Here is a 23,691-nt window from a genome sequence, read left to right as displayed (position 1 = left end):
CAACCAATAGGTAAGCCAACCAACATATTTTAACAAACCTAACTAACAAAGAAAAGAAAAGACAACAATTTCCAAATCTCCAACACTGAGTTCTTATAAGTACGAATGCGGAAAACTGAAAAAAAGTACTACCCAAGAAATGGTGTCATGAGTACAAGAGCTTCTAAAATACGATGCAAGTCTGAAACTAAAAAGGCAAATCTAACATAAGGGATATCCTGTCTGAATACTGAATAACAGAATAAGTAAAAGATAGAGGGAGGTCTGGGCCACGGAACAGCCAAGCAGCTCACCACAACTCCAAGACACTCCAAACTCGGACTCAAACTGCTCCTCGAGATGTGCTCCTACTTAGAATCGAATCTGCACCACAAGGAGTGCAACAAGTGTAGTATGAGTACGAAACCACGTGTACTCAGTATGTCTCATTGATCGACAACGAAGAAGTAGTGACGGGAGTTATATAAGAAAATAAATTCTTAGATTGTACAAGTATATATATATATATATATATATATATATATATATATATATATTACACTTACTATTTAAGTTTCATCAATAAAGGAAATCAACATTTAATATTTTCCAAACACCAAACGAAACATATAGTCATCAAGAATGAATGATGGGATGAAATGCAATGCAATATGATGCCATGTAATGATATGTCTCAGAATACCCAGTACTCACTCAACCGTATATACATGATACTCCTCGGAAATACATCGAGAGTTCATGACCATGGGGGACTCGCGAGGTCCATATACCGACACGGACGATCTCCATGTGTCTGTGCGGACGATCTCAACGCACTATCATAATATCAAACAATTTTCGCACGGACGGTCTCCACGTGCCCAAATTACAATCTTAACATCTCACCATCCCCAGCACGGACGATCTCCACGTGCCCAACTTATACTCAGTCTCATGTCTACGCATGTGCACAATATTATTTCAATAGAGGGGATGATGATGCATCTTAATCAATCAATATGAACATAATACATAACCACCTCAATTATCACAACTATACGGGTGAAATAAATAAAGCACAATAACACCAGGAATTCAAGTCAATAATATATCAGCTAATGCCCATATGCTTTGGCATTCTCAAATTTTAATCCACATTCTATAATAGAAATTTTCCTTTTTATAACACCGGTACTCGTACCAATGCCCGTCACACCATTGATACGAGACCACCACTTTTTCCCCCTTACCCCTTTGTCTATTTTCATTTTTAATCTTTAATTGGGAAAACGTCCTTCAACAAGTCTAAAAAGTCTTAACATACCTCAGTGCCGAACTCGTGCCACGAAACCTCAAGGTAGTTCCTTCCCTTTTCGCAAAATTTCAGAACGTTCACGATCTACCAATGATGCAATTATTCGTAAGTAAGCGAGTTTGTATCAAATCATTATATGTCTATCGTAGACCCTAAAACTCACTCATATTTCTAATCTAGCTCCAAGCCTTGATAAAATTTGTATGCCAAAGTTATCATATTTGCTAAATTTCAAGTCAAGAATTTAACTTTAACCTCTCCAAATACCCTAGAATTCAATGTTAAATCATATAATATACATCTAATAATTAATTGCCTATCTCAATATATCAAAAACTATAATCTTAATTTGATAAAATAAGTACAATTAATAATCAATTAAGAGAACCAAAGAATACCGTAGTGTCGTAATCACATTCTTTCTTTTCTTCAAGTGCATACGGTCAATTGCCTAACTTTTTAATAAATTATACATATAAATGCATAATGTGTCCAATGTTTAAGAATTCATTGGCATCATAACCTCAATTTACCCTATGCCTTTTTTATGTTTAATACAATATGCACTCCAGCAACTACCATAGGCTTAATCACCTCTAACACTTATTTTATTAAATTACTTCAAGTGCACCATATCATTATATATAAACATTATTGAATCTGGATTGTTTACCTGGAAATCAATGCCGCCGTAGCAGTTTGGTTCCGCTCGTCTCCAAGAGGGTTTTTTTTTTAACTTTTATTTCAATATTCTAAAATAACCTACTAATATATTTAATTATATGAGTCAAATTTTAAGGAGTATTTATACATATGCCCTTTTTAACTATTTCTATGTAAATTATTTAATAAATTCTCATCAACTAGATACTCGTAGTTATCGAATAGTTTAAAAATACCTCTTTAATTATTCAAAAGGAGTCAAAATAGTCCTAGTTTTCAAAACGACCAGTGGGTCGTTACATCACCTACCACTTAAACAAACGTTCGTCCTCAAACGGAAAAAGAAAAGAGCTAACCTGAACGCTAAAAAAGATGAGGATATTTACTCCTCATGTCTGCCTCTGTCTCCCATGTAGCCTCCTCCACTGGACGATGCTTCCACTGAACCTTTACTGAAGCAATCTCTTTGGACCTTAGCTTCCGAATTTGCCTATCCAAAATGGTGATTGGCTCTTCCTCAAAAGTCAAATTCTAATCAAGTAACACTGAATCCCATTGAATCACATGATCACCACCCTGATGATACTTCTTAAGCATTGAAATATGAAATACAGGATGGACACCTGACAACCCAGGTGGCAATGCCAACTGATATGCCACCTCACCAATACGCTCCATAACCTCGAAAGGACCAATGTACCTTGGACTCAACTTGCCCTTCTTTCCAAATATCATCACACCCTTCATGGGTGAAACCTTAAGTAAAACCCTCTCTCCAACCATAAACTCTAAATCATGAACCTTCCTATCTGCGTAACTCTTTTGCCTGCTTTGAGCCATGAGAAGTCTATCTTGGATCAACTTGACCTTGTCCAAAGACTCCCTCAATAAATCTATACCCCATGGTCTAACCTCAAATGCATCAAACCAGCCAATTGGAGATCGACGTCTCCTACCATACAGAGCCTCAAATGGTGCCATCCCAATGCTCGAATGATAACTATTATTGTAAGCAAACTCCGCTAAAGGAAAGAACTGATCCCACTGACCACCAAAGTCAATCACACACGCCCGCAACATGTCCTTAAGAACCTGAATAGTCCGCTCAGACTGACCATCAGTCTGAGGGTGAAAGGTTGTACTAAGATCCACCCGAGTGCCCAACTCTTTCTGCATAGACCGCCAGAAATGAGATGTAAATTGGGTGCCACGATCTGAAATAATAGATATAGGAACCCCATGCAACCGAACTATCTCCCGAATATAAATCTTGGCTAACCTTTCTGAGTTATAGGTAGTCTGAACTGGTACAAAGTGTGCATACTTAGTCAGTCGATCCACGATGACCCATATAGCATCAAACTTACCCAAGGTACGTGGCAACCCTACCACAAAGTCCATAGCAATGCGCTCCCACTTCCACTCAGGTATGGGCATCCTCTGAGTCATACCTCCAGGCTTTTGGTGTTCATACTTCACTTGCTGACAATTCAAACATCGAGATACAAAATCTACTATGTCCCTCTTCATACGACACCACCAATTGTGTTGCTTCAAGTCACGATACATCTTAGTAGCCCCCGGATGAATAGAGTACCTCGAACTATGAGCCTCCTCCATGATCAATCTAGTCAAATCACCTGTAGGAGGAACACATATACGACCCTTAATCCTCAAAACTCCCTCACTATCAAGAATTGCAGCCTTGGCTTCTCCTTTTAAAACCTTATCCCTAATCTTACATAAATCACCATCATCAAACTGTTGAGCCCGAATCTGCTCCAACAAGGATGACCTAGCCTCCATATAAGCCAACACCTTACCAGATTCTGAAATATCAAGTCTCACAAAGCTATTGGCCAGGGATTGGACATCCCTAGCTAAAGGACGCTCGCCAACCTGTAACATGGCTAGACTACCCATACTTACTGCCTTCCGACTCAAGGCATCTGCTACAACATTTGCTTTGCCTGGGTGATAAAGAATAGTCATATCGTAGTCTTTGAGCAACTCCAACCATCTCCTCTGCCTCAAATTTAAATCCCTCTGATTGAATATATACTGGAGACTACGATGATCCGTGAACACCTCACAATGCACACCATAAAGATAATGCCTCCAAATCTTTAATGCAAACACAACAGCCGCCAACTCTAAATCATGAATAGGGTAGTTCTTCTCATGAACCTTTAACTGCCTCGAAGCATAAGCTATCACCCTTCCCTTCTGCATCAACACACAACCAAGACCAACCCGAGAAGCATCACAATATACGACAAAACCCTCTCCCTCCACGGGTAGGGTCAAAATCGGAGCAGTAGTCAATAAAGTCTTGAGCTTTTGGAAACTAACCTCACATTCGTCTGACCACTGAAAAGTCACTTCCTTCTGTGTCAATCTAGTTAATGGAGATGCAATGGATGAGAAACCCTCAACAAACCGTCGATAATAACCTGCAAGGCCCAAGAAACTCCGAATCTCAGTAACTGAAGCAGGTCTGACCCAATCTCTAACCGCCTCAATCTTCTTAGGATCCACCATGATACCCTTCTTGGACACTACATGTCCTAAGAATGCTACCGAACTAAGCCAAAACTCACACTTTGAAAACTTTGCATAAAGCTTCTTCTTCTTTAGAATCCCAAGAACAATCCTCAAATGATGCTCGTGTTCCTCCTTAGTGCGTGAGTATATCAATATATCATCTATGAAGACAATAACAAAGGAATCTAAATACGGTTGAACACTCCATTCATTAAGTCCATAAAAGCTGCTGGGGCATTAGTCAATCCGAAAGACATCACCAAAAACTCGTAATGACCATAACGTATTCGAAAAGCCGTCTTAGGGATATCCTCCGCCCTAACCTTCAGCTGATGATAGCCAGATCTCAAGTCAATTTTGGAGAAAACTGAAGCACCCTGCAACTGATCAAATAAATCATCAATACGAGGTATCGGATACTTGTTTCTGATGGTTACCTTGTTCAACTGTCGATAGTCAATACACATACGCATAGATCCATCCTTCTTCTTCACAAATAACACTGGAGCACCCCAAGGACATACACTTGGTCTAATAAAACCTTTGCTCAACAAATCCTGCAACTGCTCCTTCAACTCTTTCAATTCAGCCGGTGCCATACGATAAGGAGGAATAGAAATAGGCCGAGTGCCTGGCTCCACGTCGATACAAAAATCAATATCACGATCTAGTGGAACACCTGGCAAATCGGTCGAGAATACCTCTGAAAATTCACTCACCACTGGAATAGACTCAAGCATAAGAGTCTCAATACTAGTATCTCGAATATGGGCCAAGTAAGCCAAACATCCTCTCTGTACCAACTGACGAGCCTTAAGGAATGATATCACACCCTTAGAAGGATGACTAAGAGTACCTCTCCATTCTACTATAGGAATTCCAGGCATAGCTAAAGTGATGGTCTTGGCATGACAATTTAAAATTGCGTGGTAAGAAGATAACCAATCCATACCAAGAATCACATCAAAATCTATCATTTCTAAGACCTTTAGATCTGCATGAGTGTTATACCCCATCAAAGTAACAGTACATAAACGATACACTTGATCTACAACTACAGAATCCCCGACAGGAGTAGAAACACGTATCTGCAAATCAAGAGACTCACACAATATATTCAGACTAGGAGCAAAATATGTGGACATATAATAATAAGTAGAGCCTGGATCAAATAATATAGCAGCTGGTCGATGACAAACCAGAATAATACCTGTGATAACAGCATCTGAGGCTTCAGCCTCTGGCCTACCTGGAAAAGCATAACAGTGAGAACGACTTCCATCAGATTGTGGACCTCCACGACCACCACCTCGACTAGAAGGAGAACCACCTCTACCTGAATGAGAACCACCTCTACCATTCTGTGCACCACCCCTAGCTGGAGGTTGTGCAGCCCTGGAAGTCGAAACCTAAGAACCCTGATGTAAGCCACCACGTCTGGTCCTAGGGCAGTCTCTCACAAAGTGTCCCATATCACCACACTCAAAGCAACCCCTACGAGACGCCGGCTAATGAGAGGAACCGGAATGACCAGAATGCCCTCCACGAACTACAGGTCTAGAAGATAAACCCTGCGAAGTATGTACCGAGCTCGAAGAGTTATGCCCAGTGTAACCAGCCTCAGACGCTGGTATGGCAGCATGAATGGGTCTGCTGGACTGAGGGTGATAACCTCTGCCCAAGTAACCCCGACTCCTAGACGGAGCACCACCATAATCACCTGAATAACGAGTCCTCTTGCCCTCTCGCTGCTCAAATCCCTCACGTCGAATCATCTCCAACTCCTTAGTAGCATCTACCACTTTCTGGAATGGAACACCAGAAGCAGCAACCTAAGAAACTCCTAGACGAATTGGAATAATCAGCTCCTTTACAAACCTCCTCACTCTCTCAGCCTCTGTGGGAAGTATCATCGAAGCATGCCTAGCCAAGGCATGAAATTTACCCTCATACTCTGCAACTGACATACCATTTTGCTGCAAACCCTCAAACTCGGCCCTCTTGCGCTCCCTCTCACTGCGTGGAACAAATTTGGATAGAAATACCTGAGTAAACTCAGTCCAGGATAGTGGATGAGATCCAGCTGGCCTACTACTAATATAATCTCTCCACCACTGCTTAGCAGAGCCAGTCATCTGAAACGCTGTGTAGTCAACTCCATGAGACTCCACTAATCCAAGATTATGCAACCTCTCATGACAACTAACTATAAACTCATATGCATCCTCAGCTAAGTCACCAGTATATGTAGGAGGATTCATTAGTCTGAACCTCCCAAACATCTTTTGCTCATCAATAGTCATAGAAGGCTTGTTCACCAAATGTGATGTCATATCTGGGAACTCCATACTATCCAAATGAGGAGCTACAGTGGCAGCTGGCTGAGTCCTAGGAGTCTGAGAATCTGGAGCAACTATCGGATCTGGAGTTTGACCTCCAACACGGGTCTGTGAGCCATCAGAAGTGACAATCAAAGCTCCTGCCTGGGCCATCCCCTCTAGGATTCATAACATACGAGCCAGGGTATCTTGAAGCACTGGGGGAACAATAGTACTGGTTGGAGCCTGAGCTGGCCCATCCCCCTCGACACGATCTTGCACATCCCCATGAAGAACATCTGCATCAGGAGGTACGGTCCTATCATGACCCTGGGTAGCTATTGGTACTTGACCACCCATAGGTGCTGCAATACAGCCCCTACCCGACCTCGAGCTCGTCCCCTACCTCTACCTCGGATAGGGTTCCCAGAAGCAGGCGCAGGATTAGGATCCTGACCACCACTTGCCGACATATGATTCCTCGCCATCTGAGAGAGAATGAGATATCAAGATTAGAATTTCTACAAGGTCAAGTGTGCACGATAAGGAATAAAAGAACAGAATATTTCCTAAATGTCCTATAGCCTCTCGAAGATAGGTATGGACGTCTTCATACCGATCCGCAAGACTCTACTAGACATTGCTCTTGTACTCTTGAGACCGATGAACCTAGAGCTCTGATACCAAATTTGTCATGACCTAAAATCACGAGTCGTGATGGCACCTATATTCCCAACCAATAGGTAAGCCAACCAACATATTTTAACAAACTTAACTAACAAAGAAGTGAAAAGACAACAATTTCCAAATCTCCAACACTGAGTTCTTATAAGTACGAATGCGGAAAACTGAAAAAAAAGTACTACCCAAGAAATGGTGTCATGAGTACAAGAGCTTCTAAAATACGATGCAAGTCTGAAACTAAAAAGGCAAATCTAACATAAGGGATATCCTGTCTGAATACTGAATAACAGAATAAGTAAAAGATAGAGGGAGGTGTGGGCCACGGAACAGCCAAGCAGCTCACCACAACTCCAAGACACTCCAAACTCGGACTCAAACTGCTCCTCGAGATGTGCTCCTACTTAGAATCGAATCTGCACCACAAGGAGTGCAACAAGTGTAGTATGAGTACGAAACCACGTGTACTCAGTATGTCTCATTGATCGACAACGAAGAAGTAGTGACGGGAGTTATATAAGAAAATAAATTCTTAGATTGTACAAGTATATATATATATATATATATATATATATATATATATATATATATATATATATATATTACACTTACTATTTAAGTTTCATCAATAAAGGAAATCAACATTTAATATTTTCCAAACACCAAACGAAACATATAGTCATCAAGAATGAATGATGGGATGAAATGCAATGCAATATGATGCCATGTAATGATATGTCTCAGAATACCCAGTACTCACTCAACCGTATATACATGATACTCCTCGGAAATACATCGAGAGTTCATTACCCATGGGGGACTCGCGAGGTCCATATACTGACACGGACGATCTCCATGTGTCTGTGCGGACGATCTCAACGCACTATCATAATATCATTATATGTCTATCGTAGACCCTAAAACTCACTCATATTTCTAATCTAGCTCCAAGCCTTGATAAAATTTGTATGCCAAAGTTATCATATTTGCTTAATTTCAAGTCAAGAATTTAACTTTAACCTCTCCAAATACCCTAGAATTCAATGTTAAATCATATAATATACATCTAATAATTAATTGCCTATCTCAATATATCAAAAACTATAATCTTAATTTGATAAAATAAGTACAATTAATAATCAATTGAGAGAACCAAAGAATACCGTAGTGTCGTAATCACATTCTTTCTTTTCTTCAAGTGCATACGGTCAATTGCCTAACTTTTTAATAAATTATACATATAAATGCATAATGTGTCCAATGTTTAAGAATTCATTGGCATCATAACCTCAATTTACCCTATGCCTTTTTGATGTTTAATACAATATGCACTCCAGCAACTACCATAGGCTTAATCACCTCTAACACTTATTTTATTAAATTACTTCAAGTGCACCATATCATTATATATAAACATTATTGAATCTGGATTGTTTACCTGGAAATCAATGTCGTCGTAGCAGTTTGGTTTCGCTCGTCTCCAAGAGGGTTTTTTTTTTAACTTTTATTTCAATATTCTAAAATAACCTACTAATATATTTAATTATATGAGTCAAATTTTAAGGAGTATTTATACATATGCCCTTTTTAACTATTTCTATGTAAATTATTTAATAAATTCTCATCAACTAGATACTCGTAGTTATCGAATAGTTTAAAAATACCCCTTTAAGTATTCAAAAGGAGTCAAAATAGTCCTAGTTTTCAAAACGACCAGCGGGTCGTTACAAGCATATTTTATTTTTAATTTTATTGTCACCTTTAGCCTTTAAACAATCAGTTCTCTAACTAAAACTTTAGGCTAGAAAAATGTTTTCATTGCAAGAATACTTTCATAGATCAAAATGAAATTTCTATTAATTATATATAAAACTTTATTCTATCAGAAAATACACTGATCATTAATTCTAATGATTCAATATAAATTAGTATGGTATACGTGCATTGCACGTGTCCAAGACTAGTACTTACTAAAATTATCAAAAAAGAAAATCACCGTCCATTTTTCAGATCAACGAATCGACAAGAACCTACCGTTCTTGTTTCTCATGTACTCAATAACCACAAGAATATTAGGTTAGAATGAGATTTTAACTATGACTAAAAATATCAATAAATTAATTAATAAAATGAATTTGTACCAATAATACTTACTAAAATCTTTGAAAAGAAAATAATCTTCCCTTTCAAGGATCAAAGAGTCGACAAAAAGCCTCAACTCATGATTCTCCTGCACTCAAAAACCATTAGAATCGTAAGTTAGAATGAGATATATCGAGTAGATGTGTCATCAAAATCAAATGACTTTGTTCTGTCATTTTTTTTTTAATTATGAGGATGAGCCTACCCATCCTAACATTATTTATAAGAATCTGAATGGTTATTTATCTGTAATGTCCATAAAAATGCAAGTTGAGCGAGAACTGTAGAGAGAATAAAAAATGATTCATAAAAATATACGACTCTAATAATATGTAAAGCAAAACTCATATTTAAACAGCAAAAGGTTAGCCAAGAATTAGAGATAATTACGATCAAATTTAAGAACATAAGTTTATTATCATGATAGAAATATTACTTATTAATATTTTATTATTTCTATTTTTAAAATTAAGTAATTCCAACTTCTTTATTTTTAAATATAAAAAGGATCAACTCAGAATTTAAATAAAAAGATATTATTTTACTTTTAATTTATAATTTTATTTAGAAAACAAATAGACAAATGAAATTTGACTTCATTTTTTAAAATTATATAAATGATAAACTCAACATTATATTTACTTGGGATGTGTGCCATTTTTAGAAAATATATATAAAAAAAAGAAATTGTTGTATATGTTAATTCACCTTTAGGGTTGTTCGTTGTTATGGTTAAAAAAATGAAATCAAATCACAATTTGAATCAAACCAATTTTAAAAAATGATATTTGATTTGATGTGATTAGATTTGATTTTGCATTTTGAAAAATCGATACTATTTGATTTGACTTTGATTTTACTAAAAATAACTACAAAAATAATCAAATCGAACCAATAAATTTTATAAAGATATTGTTCATAAATAAAATATAAATATTTTGTTAAATTTTAAGTAATATCAGTCTTTAACTTACAATTTGCTCAAGCTCAACACATAAATTTTAGCCCATATATTACAATCATAAGTCCAACTGCATCAAAATTCATTACCTTAGTCTTTATCTACCATATATTTCATAAGATAGTTAAACCTTCTCTTAATTGAAACACTTTATTCGTGTATTAATAACTTTAGCATTGTTTAAAGGGATAATGCACAAGTACCCCCTCAAATTATGCTCGAAATCTCAGAGACATACTTATACTATACTAAGGTCCTATTACCCCCTGAACTTATTTTTTAAATAATTTTCTACCCCTTTTCGGCCTACGTGGCACTATCTTGTTGCCCAATGATGGTTGATTTTTTTTCAAACTAGTGCCACGTAGGCTGAAAAGGAGTAGAAAACTACTTATAAAATAAGTTCAGGGGGTTAATAGGACTTTAGTATAGTATAAGTGTGTCTCCTAGATTCTGGGTATGGGTTGAGGGGGTACTTAGGCATTATCCCTTGTTTAAATGCTTAATTGAACCAACAATAACTTTTCAATAGATTATTCATATACTAGGTATTTGTGTCTATCAAGATACACATGTCCTAAAAAATTATTACATTCAAACTGAAAAAAACTAGAAAAAGTGAACCAAACCGTCAGTAATCAAACCGACGATTATGTTTTTCGTTTGTTTTGATTTGGTTTTATAAATTTTAAAAATCGACTAGATTGAGTAGATTAATTTCATTTTTAAAAAAAAAAATATGACAAGTATCAGCTCAAAATATGATTTTTTTTTAGTTCAGATTTATGACTTTTTAAAAAAAAAATAGGTGAAATTGTCATATCTGTTTTTATTCATCATTTAGAGGTAGAAAATAAATAAAATTGTCATTTATCAAACATTATCTATTACATGTATTTCTTTGTTTTCATAAATTTTATTTAACTTATAATAATCCTTAGTATTTTGTTAGTTCTTTTTAAAAATAAAAATAAAATTAATTGACTTTAACTTCATTTTGTAAAAAATATTGAAAAAGGTTCAACTCAAAAAATAAGTATTCAAACATGATATTTTGTTCTTGACTTAACATTTTTATCCCTTTTTAAAGACTTTATTTAATCATATCATATTGTATTAACTTTTAGCGTTAACGTCGGATTGCAAGTTCACCATTGCGATAAACAATGAAAAATCAAAATATCATAAAATATTTAATTAAATATTATACGATCATATTTTAATTACTTAAAGATTGAATGTAACTTCATCACATTACAAAATTTGTGGTCCTTCATTAAATCATAATTAAATTAAATAACAAATAATGAGTAAATAGAAATCTCAACAATCATATTTTAACCCTCTACATTCAATTCTCCCTAAATCTGTGAAACTAATTTATTGACATGTTGCACAATTTCTTCTTTAATGAGTCAATTTTGTTTTTTCACCCATTATAAGCATATTTAATGTAACTTATACATCTGTTTTGCCTCTAAAAACTTCATTTATAACCATATGAATTACCTAATTATTGATATTAATTATTTTAATTTTTCTTCTTCTAACCTAATAATTGTTTTTAATAACCTTCCACATTCCTTTTTATTTTCACAATATTTGATTATTTTCATTAAATAATTTATAGTAAATTCTTCTGCACATGGACATGCACATGCACAGGCATATGCACACTTTTTGAAAGTGTAACGGTTCTTTGGAAAACTAAAAAGTAAGTACAATTAACTGATTTGATATATTTATTATTTACCATTAATGTAAATTTATAGAAAAAAACTCACATATATGAATGTACGATGGTTTTCAATCTAAAACTCAAAGTGTAGTAATTTATTTTTAAGGTGGAGTGATTTGAATAACAGAAAAAGAAATTGTTATACCAACAAGAATTTTTACTAACTCAATTATTTCTAATTTCTTATTTGTATCTTATTTTTTCAATAAAAACATATGGATTGTTATCAAGTATGTAGGTCATTGTTGTTATTTTTATATTTTTCTACTTCTATTACTTGTTGCATGCATTTCGCTGGATGTTAACGTGAATTGATAACATATTATATTTTTAATTTTCTTGTCACCTTTAGCCTTTAACCAATCAGTTCTCTAACTAAAACTTCAGGTTAGAAAAATATTTTCATTGTAAGGATACTTTCATAGGTCAAAATAAAATTTCTATTAATTGTAAAACTTTGTTCTATTAGAAAATACATTTATCATTAGTTATAATAATTTTATATAAATTAATATAGGATAGACGTGTGTTGCACGTGTCCAAGACTAGTACTTACTAAAATCATTAGAAATGAAAATCACTGTCTAATTTTTCAATCAGCGAATCGAGAAAAACCTTCTGTTCTTGTTTCTCATGCACTCAAGAACCACAAGAATCTTAGGCTAGAATGAGATTTTAACGATGAAAAAAAATATCAATAAATTACTTAATAAAATGGATTTGTGCCAATGATACTTACTGAAATCGTTGGAATAAAAAAAACCTTTCTTTTGTAAGATCAAAGAGTCGACATAAAAACCCTCAATTCATGATTTTCTTGCACTAAAAAACATAAGAATCTTAAGTTAGAACGAAATATCAACTCTTGGCTACTAGGGTTGTGATAGTATAATCGAAGAACTTACGAGTCGAGACTTTGTTCTATCATTTTTCTAAAAATTCTGAGAATGAATCTGTCCATCCTAACATTATTTATAAGAAGCTGAATGGTGATTTATCCATGATGCCCTTAGAAAAATGCAAGTTGAGCGAGAATAAAAAATGGTTCATAAAAGTAAACGACTGTAATAATATGTAAAGAAAAACTTATATTAAATCACCATGTTAGCCAAGAATTCGAGATAATGTCAAGGGAAAGTTGCAAGATATTTTTACCCTTTTTTAAAGATTTAATTAGTTATTATATATTTAATCATATCATCAACATCGAATTACAAGATCATCATTGAGATAAATTTAAATATATCATAAAATATTTAATTAAATATTATACAATCATATTTTAATTACTGGAAGGTTGAATGCAAGTTTACTACTGGTCAAAATTTCCGGTCCTTCATTGAATTAAAATCAAATCAAATCAAATAGTAATGTTTAAATAACACAAATAGCTAGTATGTTAAAAACTCAACAATTATGTTTTAACCCTCCACATTCAATTCTCCCCATATGTGTGTGAAACTAATTTATTCTGTCATTACGTACTTTTGTAAGTAACTTCTTACATAAATGAAAAGTTGAACAATATCTTTTTTAATCAGTCAATTTTATTTTTTCACCTATTATGTGTATACGTAATATAACTTACACATATGAGTTGCCTCTAAAATACTTCATTTATAACAATATGAATTATCTAAATTATTACTACTAATTATTTTAATTTTTTTCTTCTTTTCATCTATTAATTATTTTTAACAAACTTCCACATTCGTTGTTATTTTACAATATTTGATTTATTATCATTAAATGATCTACAATATATATTTCTGCTTATGCACATTTTTTGGAAGTGTAACAAGTTTTGAGAAACTAAAAAGTTAGTTCAAATAAAGTGATTTGACATATTTATAGTTTATTATTAATGTTAACCTATTAAAAACTCACATATATGGATATGTGATGGGGTTTCAATCCAAAACTCAATTTGTAGTAATTTATTTTTTAATGCAAATTGATTTGGATAGTAGAAGAAGAAATTGTCGTATCAGTAATAATTTTGAATAATTAGTTACTTCTAATTTTTAATTTTTATCTTCTTTTTTGTATAGAGAACATATTAATTGTTATCAAGTATGTAGGTCATTGTTATTATCTTTATATTTTGTTATTTTTATTCCTTGTTGCATGTATTTTGCTGGATATTTACGTGATTTCTTAGCCTATTTATTTTTAATTTTCTTGCCACCTATAGCCTTTAACCAATCAGTTCTCTAACTAAAACTTCAGGCTAGAAAAATATTTTTCAGCAAAGATACTTTCATAGATCAAAATGAAATTTTTATTAATTATAGGGAAAAGGGTCAAATATGCCCCTAAACTATTTGAAAAGGTTTAGATATACCCTCCGTTTAAAGTTTGGTCCATTTATACCCTCGCCGTCCAACTTTTGGTCTATATATGCCCTTTTGGGCGTTAATTGGTCAACTCGGAATATCCAACTCATTTTACTTTTATTTAAATGCCAAATGGATATTCCACGTCACTTTTATGTATTATCCCTTGACATTTATATTCAAGGGAAAAGGGTCAAATATGCCCCTAAACTATTCGAAAGGTCTAGATATACCCCCGTTTAAAGTTTGGTCCATTTATACCCTCGCGTCCAACTTTTGGTCTACATATGCCCTTATGGGTGTTAGTTGGTCAACTCAAAATATCCAACTCAATTTACTTTTCTTTAAATGCCAAATGGGATTTCACATCATTTATATATATTATCACTTGACATTTATATTAAAAGAGAAAGGGGTCACTTATGCCCTAACTATCCGACCCAATTTTAAAACACATATACGACCGTCTTTTAAATGGTTTAATTATGCCCCTAATCCGACTCATATATGTGTGAATTATTTTGTTATTTACATCATCATCGCCTGCTGCAGCTTGCAGTTGTGTCTGTAACGTTGTTGCGGTGAATTCCTCTGCTCTAGCCCTTGCCTGCCAGATTTGCGCTTCCAGCTCTGAGTTGCGCCTAAACGCTCTTCAAACCTCGACTTCCTTTTCCTTTAGTTGTCGTGCCATTGATTCCTCGGCAGTTCCAATCAGAGCACGATAGTGTTCGCCATTTAAATGGTTCAATTATGCCCTAATCCGACCCATATAGGGCATTTAAAAAAAGGGTCAGGTTGTATAGATTACTTAAAAGACGGGTCATATATGTGTTTTAAAATTAGGTCGGATAGTTAGGGGCATAACAGACCCCTTTCTCTTTTAATATAAATGTCAAGTAATAATATATAAAAATGATGTGGAAAATCCATTTGACATTTAAATAAAAGTAAAATGAGTTGGATATCTCGAATTGACCAACTAACATCCATAAGGGCATATATAGACCAAAAGTTTGGACGCGAGGGTATAAATTGACCAAACTTTAAACGGGGGTATATCTAGACCTTTTGATAGTTTAGGGGCATATTTGACCCTTTTCTCTTGAATATAAATGTCAAGTGATAATAATAAAAATGACGTGGAAAATCCATTTGGCATTTAAATAAAAGTAAAATGAGTTGGATATTCCGAGTTGACCAACTAACGCTCAAAAGGGCATATGTAGACAAAAAGTTAGACGGCGAGGGTATAAATGGACCAATCTTTAAACGGAGGGTATATCTAAACCTTTTCAAATAGTTTAGGGGCATATTTGACCCTTCTCCCTTAATTATAAAACTTTGTTCTATTAGTAAATTATTTATTAATTCTAATGATTCTATATAAATTAGTACGGGATACACGTGCCGTAAATTAATGTTTACACATCAAATATAGTTATTTGACTATCCATAATTAAATTTTAAAAAATTAAAATGCAAGAAAAAGAATAGATAAACTTCTCTATATTATGTCATTTTGACACTTTTTTTACAATCACCCAAATATACAAGTGTATATAATACACTTGTTGATAATGTGTCAAAGTGACGAATCAAATAAAGACACGTAACACACACACACACACACGCACGCACGCACGCACGCGCGCACACTCACTCACTCACTCACTCTCTCTCTCTCTCTCTCACACACACACACACACACACGCGCACACACACACACAAAAAAAAAATCAAATAATGACTTTTGAGTAGAAAAAAAAGCCACAAATTTGATGACATATGTCACTTTAAACTCAAATAATAGGAAAAAAATAATTACCCCAGCCCCCGTTGTCTTCTTCACCCCACCCGACCCAGTTTCCTTCTCCACTCACACCCACCCCAACCCCAACCCCTACTACTATTCCACCCTACCAGCCATCAGATTTTCCTCTCCACTCCAACCGCAACCATTCCTTCACCCCACCAGTCACCAGATCCTCCTCTCCACCCTCACCAAAAAAAAATATTACCAAAAAATTCTGGAATATATGTATAATTGCCATTTCAATGATCCAGTCATTCCAAGAAATTGACATGAATCCAAGGGTTGTTGCTTCTGAAAATAAAAATAAAAATCATTGGCTAAACAAGAGAGGGGCAACCACCCTTGTTAAAGAAAAATTCCTAAAACTCTCTGTTTTGCCTCTTTTTTTTCTTTTTTTTTAGGTTTTCTGGGCTAACTTTTTCTTTGCTGGAAAAGTTGTTTTGGTTCTTCTCAGCCAAAATAACTTTCCACTTTTTTCACTTGGGAGTTTTCCTTTTTATAGGCATAAAGTGGTTTAATGGAACTCTAGATGTGTTATGTGGCAATATTTGAGATAAAATATCTATATTTGGATAAATTTTCAAAGTTATTTGTTTGACTCAGTGAACATCATGTGGGACATGAGAATTAAGTGCAACACTAAAAAAAAGAAAAATAGAAAATTAATATCATTATATTAATTATAAAACTTTGTTCTATTAGAAAATATATTTTATTAATTCTAATGATTCTATATAAATTAGTATGGGATACACGTGCATTGCACGTGTCCAAAATTAGTGTTTACACAAATCAAATATAGTTATCTGGCTATTCATAATTAAATTAAAAAAATTAAAATGCATGGAAAAGAATAGATAAACTTCTCTATTTATAGGCAAGGCCTAACCCATTGATAACCCCGAAAAATTGACACTAACTTTTACTTAGACACTCTAAATAGACTTTGCTCATTTTAAACACTTTATATAAGGTTCTATTTCGTCATTTTGACACTTTTTTTTACAATTACCCAAATATATAAGTGTGTATAATGTAATTGTTGATGATGTGTCAAAGTGATGAATCAAATAAACACATGCAACACATACACACACATATTTGATGGCATTTGTCATTTTAAACTCAAACAATAAGAATAAAGTAATTACCCCAACCCAACCCCGTCGTCTTCTTCACCCCACCCGACCCAGTTTCCTTCTCCACCCACCCCCACCCCAACCCCTACAACTCTTCCACCCTACCAGCCATCAGATCTTCCTCTCCACTCCAATCGCAACCATTCCTCCACCCCACCAGTCACCAGATCCTCTTCTCCGCCCCCACCAACTCCAACTTCTGTCTTGTTTCTATTCATATCAAATTTTCAAAAGATACTTTCAAAAGAACTTAATTAGTTTGAAAAAATTATCTTACAAAGTATAGTATTTTTTTTTTACTTTTAAGTTATTGATTAATAGTGCAAAATTTTTTTTCAAATCTTATGATTCATGAAAAAGAATTAGATTATTATTTCATAATGTTAAAATTTAAACTTTTGAAAAATTTTATGAGCTAAAATTTACTTTTTTATTTGTGACATTACTAAATTTATTTTATCATAGATTTAAATGGAGAATTTCTTTTAAAAAAATTGTGAATAAGACTTTTACACGCAATAAGTATGTGTATGATACTCAGTATGCCTTGTAAGCAAAAAATGTGAAAATAGCATAGCAAAAACTTACATAAAATATATAAAATGAACAAAATTTAATTAAAATATCTAAATGAAAGTTAAAATCAATTTTAAGAATCACCAATTGATTAGCTTATAATCAACAAAGAGTTGCGTAAACAAGTATTTTCTTGACCATTCCGAGAAATCATACCCCTAAAAAGTCAAACTCTTTATTATACCACAACTCTTTCTTATACCAGTTGGAAAAATCACAACTACTTAAAAAAGTTTTTGTAAATTTCATCGAAAAATCACAAACCTAAAAGAGAGAAATTTCTGTATTTGGATCAAATTTCAAAGCTAATTGTTTTAACTTAGTGAACATCATGTGGGACATGAGAATTAAGTGCAACATTAAAAAAAATAGAAAATTAATATCCTTATAGATACTCCCTCTGTTCCTATTTAATTGTGCACTTTAGAAAAGACATACATATTAAGATAACAATAATTAACATGGTAAAGTTATAATTTTACCCTTATTAAATATTATTTCAAAAAGGATGAATTAAAACTTAGAAATTTTCAAGAAGTTTAAATGAGGGTATAATAGAAATTTTTTTAAATCCTTTCTTGATTTGTAAAAATGGACAAGTAACTAGGGACATTTAAAGAGGAAATATGGACAAGTAAATAGGGATAGGGGGAGTATTTAGAAAAAATTTCTTTTTCTATATATTTACTTGGTATCAAAGTCCGTTAAAGTAGATTTGATTTATTATTGAACTCCATGTTATATTGTGCATGCTCCCGTTAAGGAATACTTCAGATTTTTGAAAAATCATTCTCATTTTTTGAGATTGAGTTATATCCAAAATCCATATTCATAAGTGGCACCAATGGGTCATATAAATAAACCTAACTATTTACAGAAAGTTTTTTGTTAAGTTACTCTTAAGTAAGACTGGGCAACGAATCTATACCGTTTCAGTTCGCACCGATTCGATTGCCTACGAGACGGAACGAGACACCATGAATCGGTACATGAAACGAAATATAATCGTGATTTGATATCGGTGTACCAGTATCGATTTATCGGATCCCGATCCGGTATGGTTAGGTGCCGGTCTGGTTCGGTGTTGATTCGGTTTCCGATTAATTATTATTTATTAATTAATTTATATTATATATTTATACTTTATATTTTATATTTTTTAATTTGTGTAATCTTTTATTCTTATATTTATTTATTTATTTTAAAATTACAAAGTTAAGTTATTTAAATCACAAATTAGAAATATAACCTATAAGTTATAATATATTAATAAGTAATAGCTTATAAACTTCAAAAGATTCAAATCTTGAAAACTTATAACTTGACTTGTAAACTTAATAAGTAAAAATCTTTAAAAAAAACTATCTTTAAAATAAACTTAAGTAAAGAATTACATTATAAATTTAAAAACTTATAATCTAAACTTAGAAAAATAAAAAGTATTCATATTTTCGTATTTCAAAAAATTAAAATAACTAAAAAAAAATTAATCGATTTTGAAATAACTAAAAGTGACGTTCCATTTATCTCATCCCGTTCCATTTCGATTCATTCCAATTCCATTCTGATATATAATGGGATAGAACAAAATCGAATATTCGTTCCGATATTTCCAATCCAGTTCATCCTGATACATTTCAAAGCTATTTGTCTGACTCAGTGAACAACATGTGGGATATGAGAACTTGTCCCCCATTATTAATTTTACTGATTTTTGAGGTAAGTGGTGTTAAAGAAGTTTAACACCCTAAGAAGGATTGAAAAATTGATCTTGTTATATGGATTGAATATTTTTTCTCTTTGTGAGTTAGTATTTGAATTTGAGTTTTCCGCAATATATATTTATTTGGTATGAGAGTTAGTTATAGTAATTTCAATTTATTGTTGAGTTCCATGGTATATTGTCCATCCTTCCATTAGGAGTTTCGAGAATTTTGAAAAGTTATTTTTACTTTTAAGGTTGAGTTATATCCAAAATCTATCTTCATAACTGGCAACAACGGGCACTTTGATTTAGTGCCGGTCATATAAATCAACAGAATTATTTACAAATAGTTTTTGAGATTAAGTAATTCTCAAGATTCATCAGGTAATTTTGAAATTGAGTTAGATCCAAACTCATCTTTCGAAAGTGGCACCAATAGACATTTCGTTCAGTTTTTTTTTTCTCTAAAAACTCAATGATATATTTGGGATTTTTTGTAATCTAAAGTAACAAGAGTACCAAATAAGGAATAGGGAAAAGGGTCTGATATACCCCTCAACTTTGTCATTTGGAGCTGATATACCCCTCGTTATAAAACTGGCTCATATATGCCCTTACCGTTATACAAACGGCTCACATATACCCCTGCCGTTACAACATGGCTCACATATACCCTTCATTCAACGGAAGTTAAAAAATTAGTTTTAAATTTATATTTATTACTTCTAATTTTTTTAAAGAAATTATTTAGGGGTATATATGATTCTTCTATAAAAGTTCAATGTATATTTTAATTTTTTCATACATAATTTTTTGACTTCTTTTATTATTATTATTTGAGTTTCTTATTCTTATTTTATTTTTTTTTCATTCCTTAGTTTAAAGAAAAAAATTTAAACTATTTTTTTGTGTGTATTGTAATTTAATTTCATATTCGAAGAAAGAATTTGGTCATCTACAATAAGTTTTTACAAGAATTAGTGAAACATAAATAAATTTGATTATCAAAATAATAATTATAAATTAGTCATTGAAACAAAAAAAGTCAAAAAAAATATGTTTGACGAGGATTAAATTTACTCATATGAGATTATATTTTTAAGAAAAAAATGATTAAAATTTAGATTAAAATTATTTTTTTTTAATTTCCGTTAGAAGAAAAGGGTATATGTGAGTCATTTGTTTACAAGTAGGGGTATATATGAGCCACTTTTATAACGAGGGGTATATCAACTCTAAATCACAAAGTTGAGGGGTATATCAGACCCTTTTCCCTAAGGAATATTAGCAACTTACAAATAAAACTCATTCATTATATTACCTTTTGAATATTTTCCTTTGATTACATTGCAATATTTCTCTCTCAGCATTACTTTGTTATTTTCTGAAAATTTCAACTCTTTTTTTCAATGTTGCTCAAATTGTCCACGCAGATTACTTGAAGATTTGTACAAACAACTTTCCCCTCAAATAACATGATGGTATGTTATTGTTAGCCAAGGATATAAAAAAAAATATACAATACTCTAGTAGTACAAGATATCTAAAAGATATTTACAACCTCTGCTTTAAAATTTTTGAGAGATAAAGAGTTTGATACATACACAGATGCCACAAAGTTGCCATCACAGACATCAACCCTTTTCAATGTGTTCTTCACAGGATGGTGCAAGAACAAGAAATCATCGCGCCACAAGAACAACACTTCTCCGTCATCCAAAACTATCACCAGATTAATCATTTCATAGCACAACCAATAATTGTTGCATTCAGGAGTTATGTTTATGACAATCTGTTTAACCCATGAATCGGTAACTCCGTATTCTTTCATCACCCATACCTCAAAATGAGTATCTGCATTATTATCACAAACACATAGACAACGACCAAAACCCCCCAAACTTCGTAGATTTGGACAAATTTCCTTATTGTAACCTGGAGCAGTTGGGAATGATTCAAACAACTCATTCTCCAAATTAAACGAACATATTAACTCATTTCTATTAGCATCATAAACCAACCAATGAATCTTTCCATATAAATTCACCCCCTCTACCCAACATCCAAACCAGAACATAACATGCCCTTCACAACTTCTCCAATACCCTTTCCCAATTGTGTAAACTTGAGCTTCAGACTTGTAATAACGAGAACCATTAGTATCATCATCGCGAATTTCCTCTTGATAGATTCTAACCACTTTGTACTCTAACTTAACAGGATCAAAACCGAAGCCATACCTTACTATATTAGGCCACTTTCTTACCCGTTGTGGCTCACGAAGGACGATATATTCTCTTGTTGTTGGATTGAGGATGTAAATACTGTCAACACTATCGAAAAAGTAATTAAAACAAACAAAACCATGAACTGATCCAACAAGGAAAAACTGAACAACAGGAAAGTGAAGCTGTAGATCAACATCACCAATTGGATCATGATCAAAGTTATAATCGACTACGAATTTCAAAAACTTTAAGGTGTTGGTCCTATTAGAGTTGAATTGGTGGATGATGATGATGGCTGGAGATGATGAACGTGACAACTTTAAAAATTCGGAATCTAAGGTTAGGTTTAGAAGAGTTTTGGAGAGGGTTTTGACGTATAATAGTGTGGTAGGAGGTAATGTAGAGAGAATTCGTAACAAGATTGGAGATGGAAGATCCATCAGAGATAATGTTGCTTCATCACTCATTTCTTACAACTCTTATATTTTTTTGTCTCATCAAATTTCAATATTTTTATCAAGTTATGCAATACTACAGAAAACTTAATAATTGTTGAGTTTGTCAACAAGTATGGAAGAATGAACCACATAAATCTTTTTTTTTTTGAAACTGAAATCAACCACATAAATCTTATCTTTGTATATGTATCTGTCAAACTTGTAATAACACAATTTTTTTTTCTTTTTAATTAGCAATTTGAAATAATAAGACTATCAAATGACATTACCAACTAGGAAAGCTTAAGTTTGTTCAATTGTTAATTTTTTTTTATTGGTAAAACTTAAAAAGTGAAATTAAAAATTAAGGTTGAAATAAAATTTATACTTTGTATAGTTAGAGTTTAAAGTAATCATGTATAAAAGAAAACTTTGGGCCTGTCTATGTGGCGTCACCATACGAATTTTCTTTTAATTTATTTATTTTCAAAACTAGCAATTCTCTTTCATAAAAGTCACAATTTTCATAATTGGTAAGAGTTGTGATTTTATGAAAAGTTGCTATTTTAATGAAGAATTGCGATCTTAAATGGTCACTCAACTAAAAGTTCCTTTAAAAAAAAGTCACTTAACTTTTGCTTTTAACCTTAAAGTCACTCAATTGTGAATTTTTTTCTTAGAATGTCACTCAACTAATAGTTTTTTTACAAAAAATCACTAAACTTTCTCTTTTAACCTTAAAGTCAATCAACTATGGATTTATTACTAATAAAGTCATTCAAGTATTGATATTTCACTTAGAAAGTTACACAAACAATTTAAATAATTTTTTAAAATTAAATTTTGTTAAAATACATTTTTTGTTTAAAGCTAATTTTTAAAAAAATAACAACATGCTCATTTAATTATTTATTAAATTTTGTTGAAACACTTTTTTGAAATTTTGTTGAAATACAATTTTGGTTTTAAATAATTTTAAAAAAAAAGAACAATGAAATACTCATCTCCTGTTGAGTGACTTTTATGAAAAGAATTCATAGTTGGTGGCCTTATGGTTACTAAAGAAAGTTGAGTGACTTTCTGTGAAAAAAATCATTAGTTGAGTGATTATCTAAG

At 32.8% G+C, this 23,691-nt stretch overlaps 1 protein-coding gene across 1 annotated transcript; it reads right to left on the bottom strand.

Moving 5' to 3' along the window:
• Nucleotides 1-21,355: 21,355 nt before the first annotated feature.
• LOC101260099 (F-box/kelch-repeat protein At3g06240) lies at nt 21,356-22,765 on the bottom strand. The gene has a single exon (XM_010314510.4). The coding sequence runs from the start codon at nt 22,603-22,605 to the stop codon at nt 21,454-21,456; it is 1,152 nt and encodes a 383-aa protein (XP_010312812.2). The 5' UTR covers nt 22,606-22,765; the 3' UTR covers nt 21,356-21,453.
• Between the last annotated feature and the right edge of the window lie 926 nt (nt 22,766-23,691).

The sequence above is a fragment of the Solanum lycopersicum genome, chromosome 11 (genome assembly GCF_036512215.1).
Source record: "Solanum lycopersicum chromosome 11, SLM_r2.1".
NCBI lineage: Eukaryota > Viridiplantae > Streptophyta > Magnoliopsida > Solanales > Solanaceae > Solanum > Solanum lycopersicum.
This window is presented reverse-complemented; position numbering and strand designations above follow the sequence as displayed.

Coding starts and splice junctions, on each gene's coding strand:
- LOC101260099 (XM_010314510.4), bottom strand. CDS start 22,605: ATGAGTGATGAAGCAACATTATCTCTGATGGATCTTCCATCTCCAATC.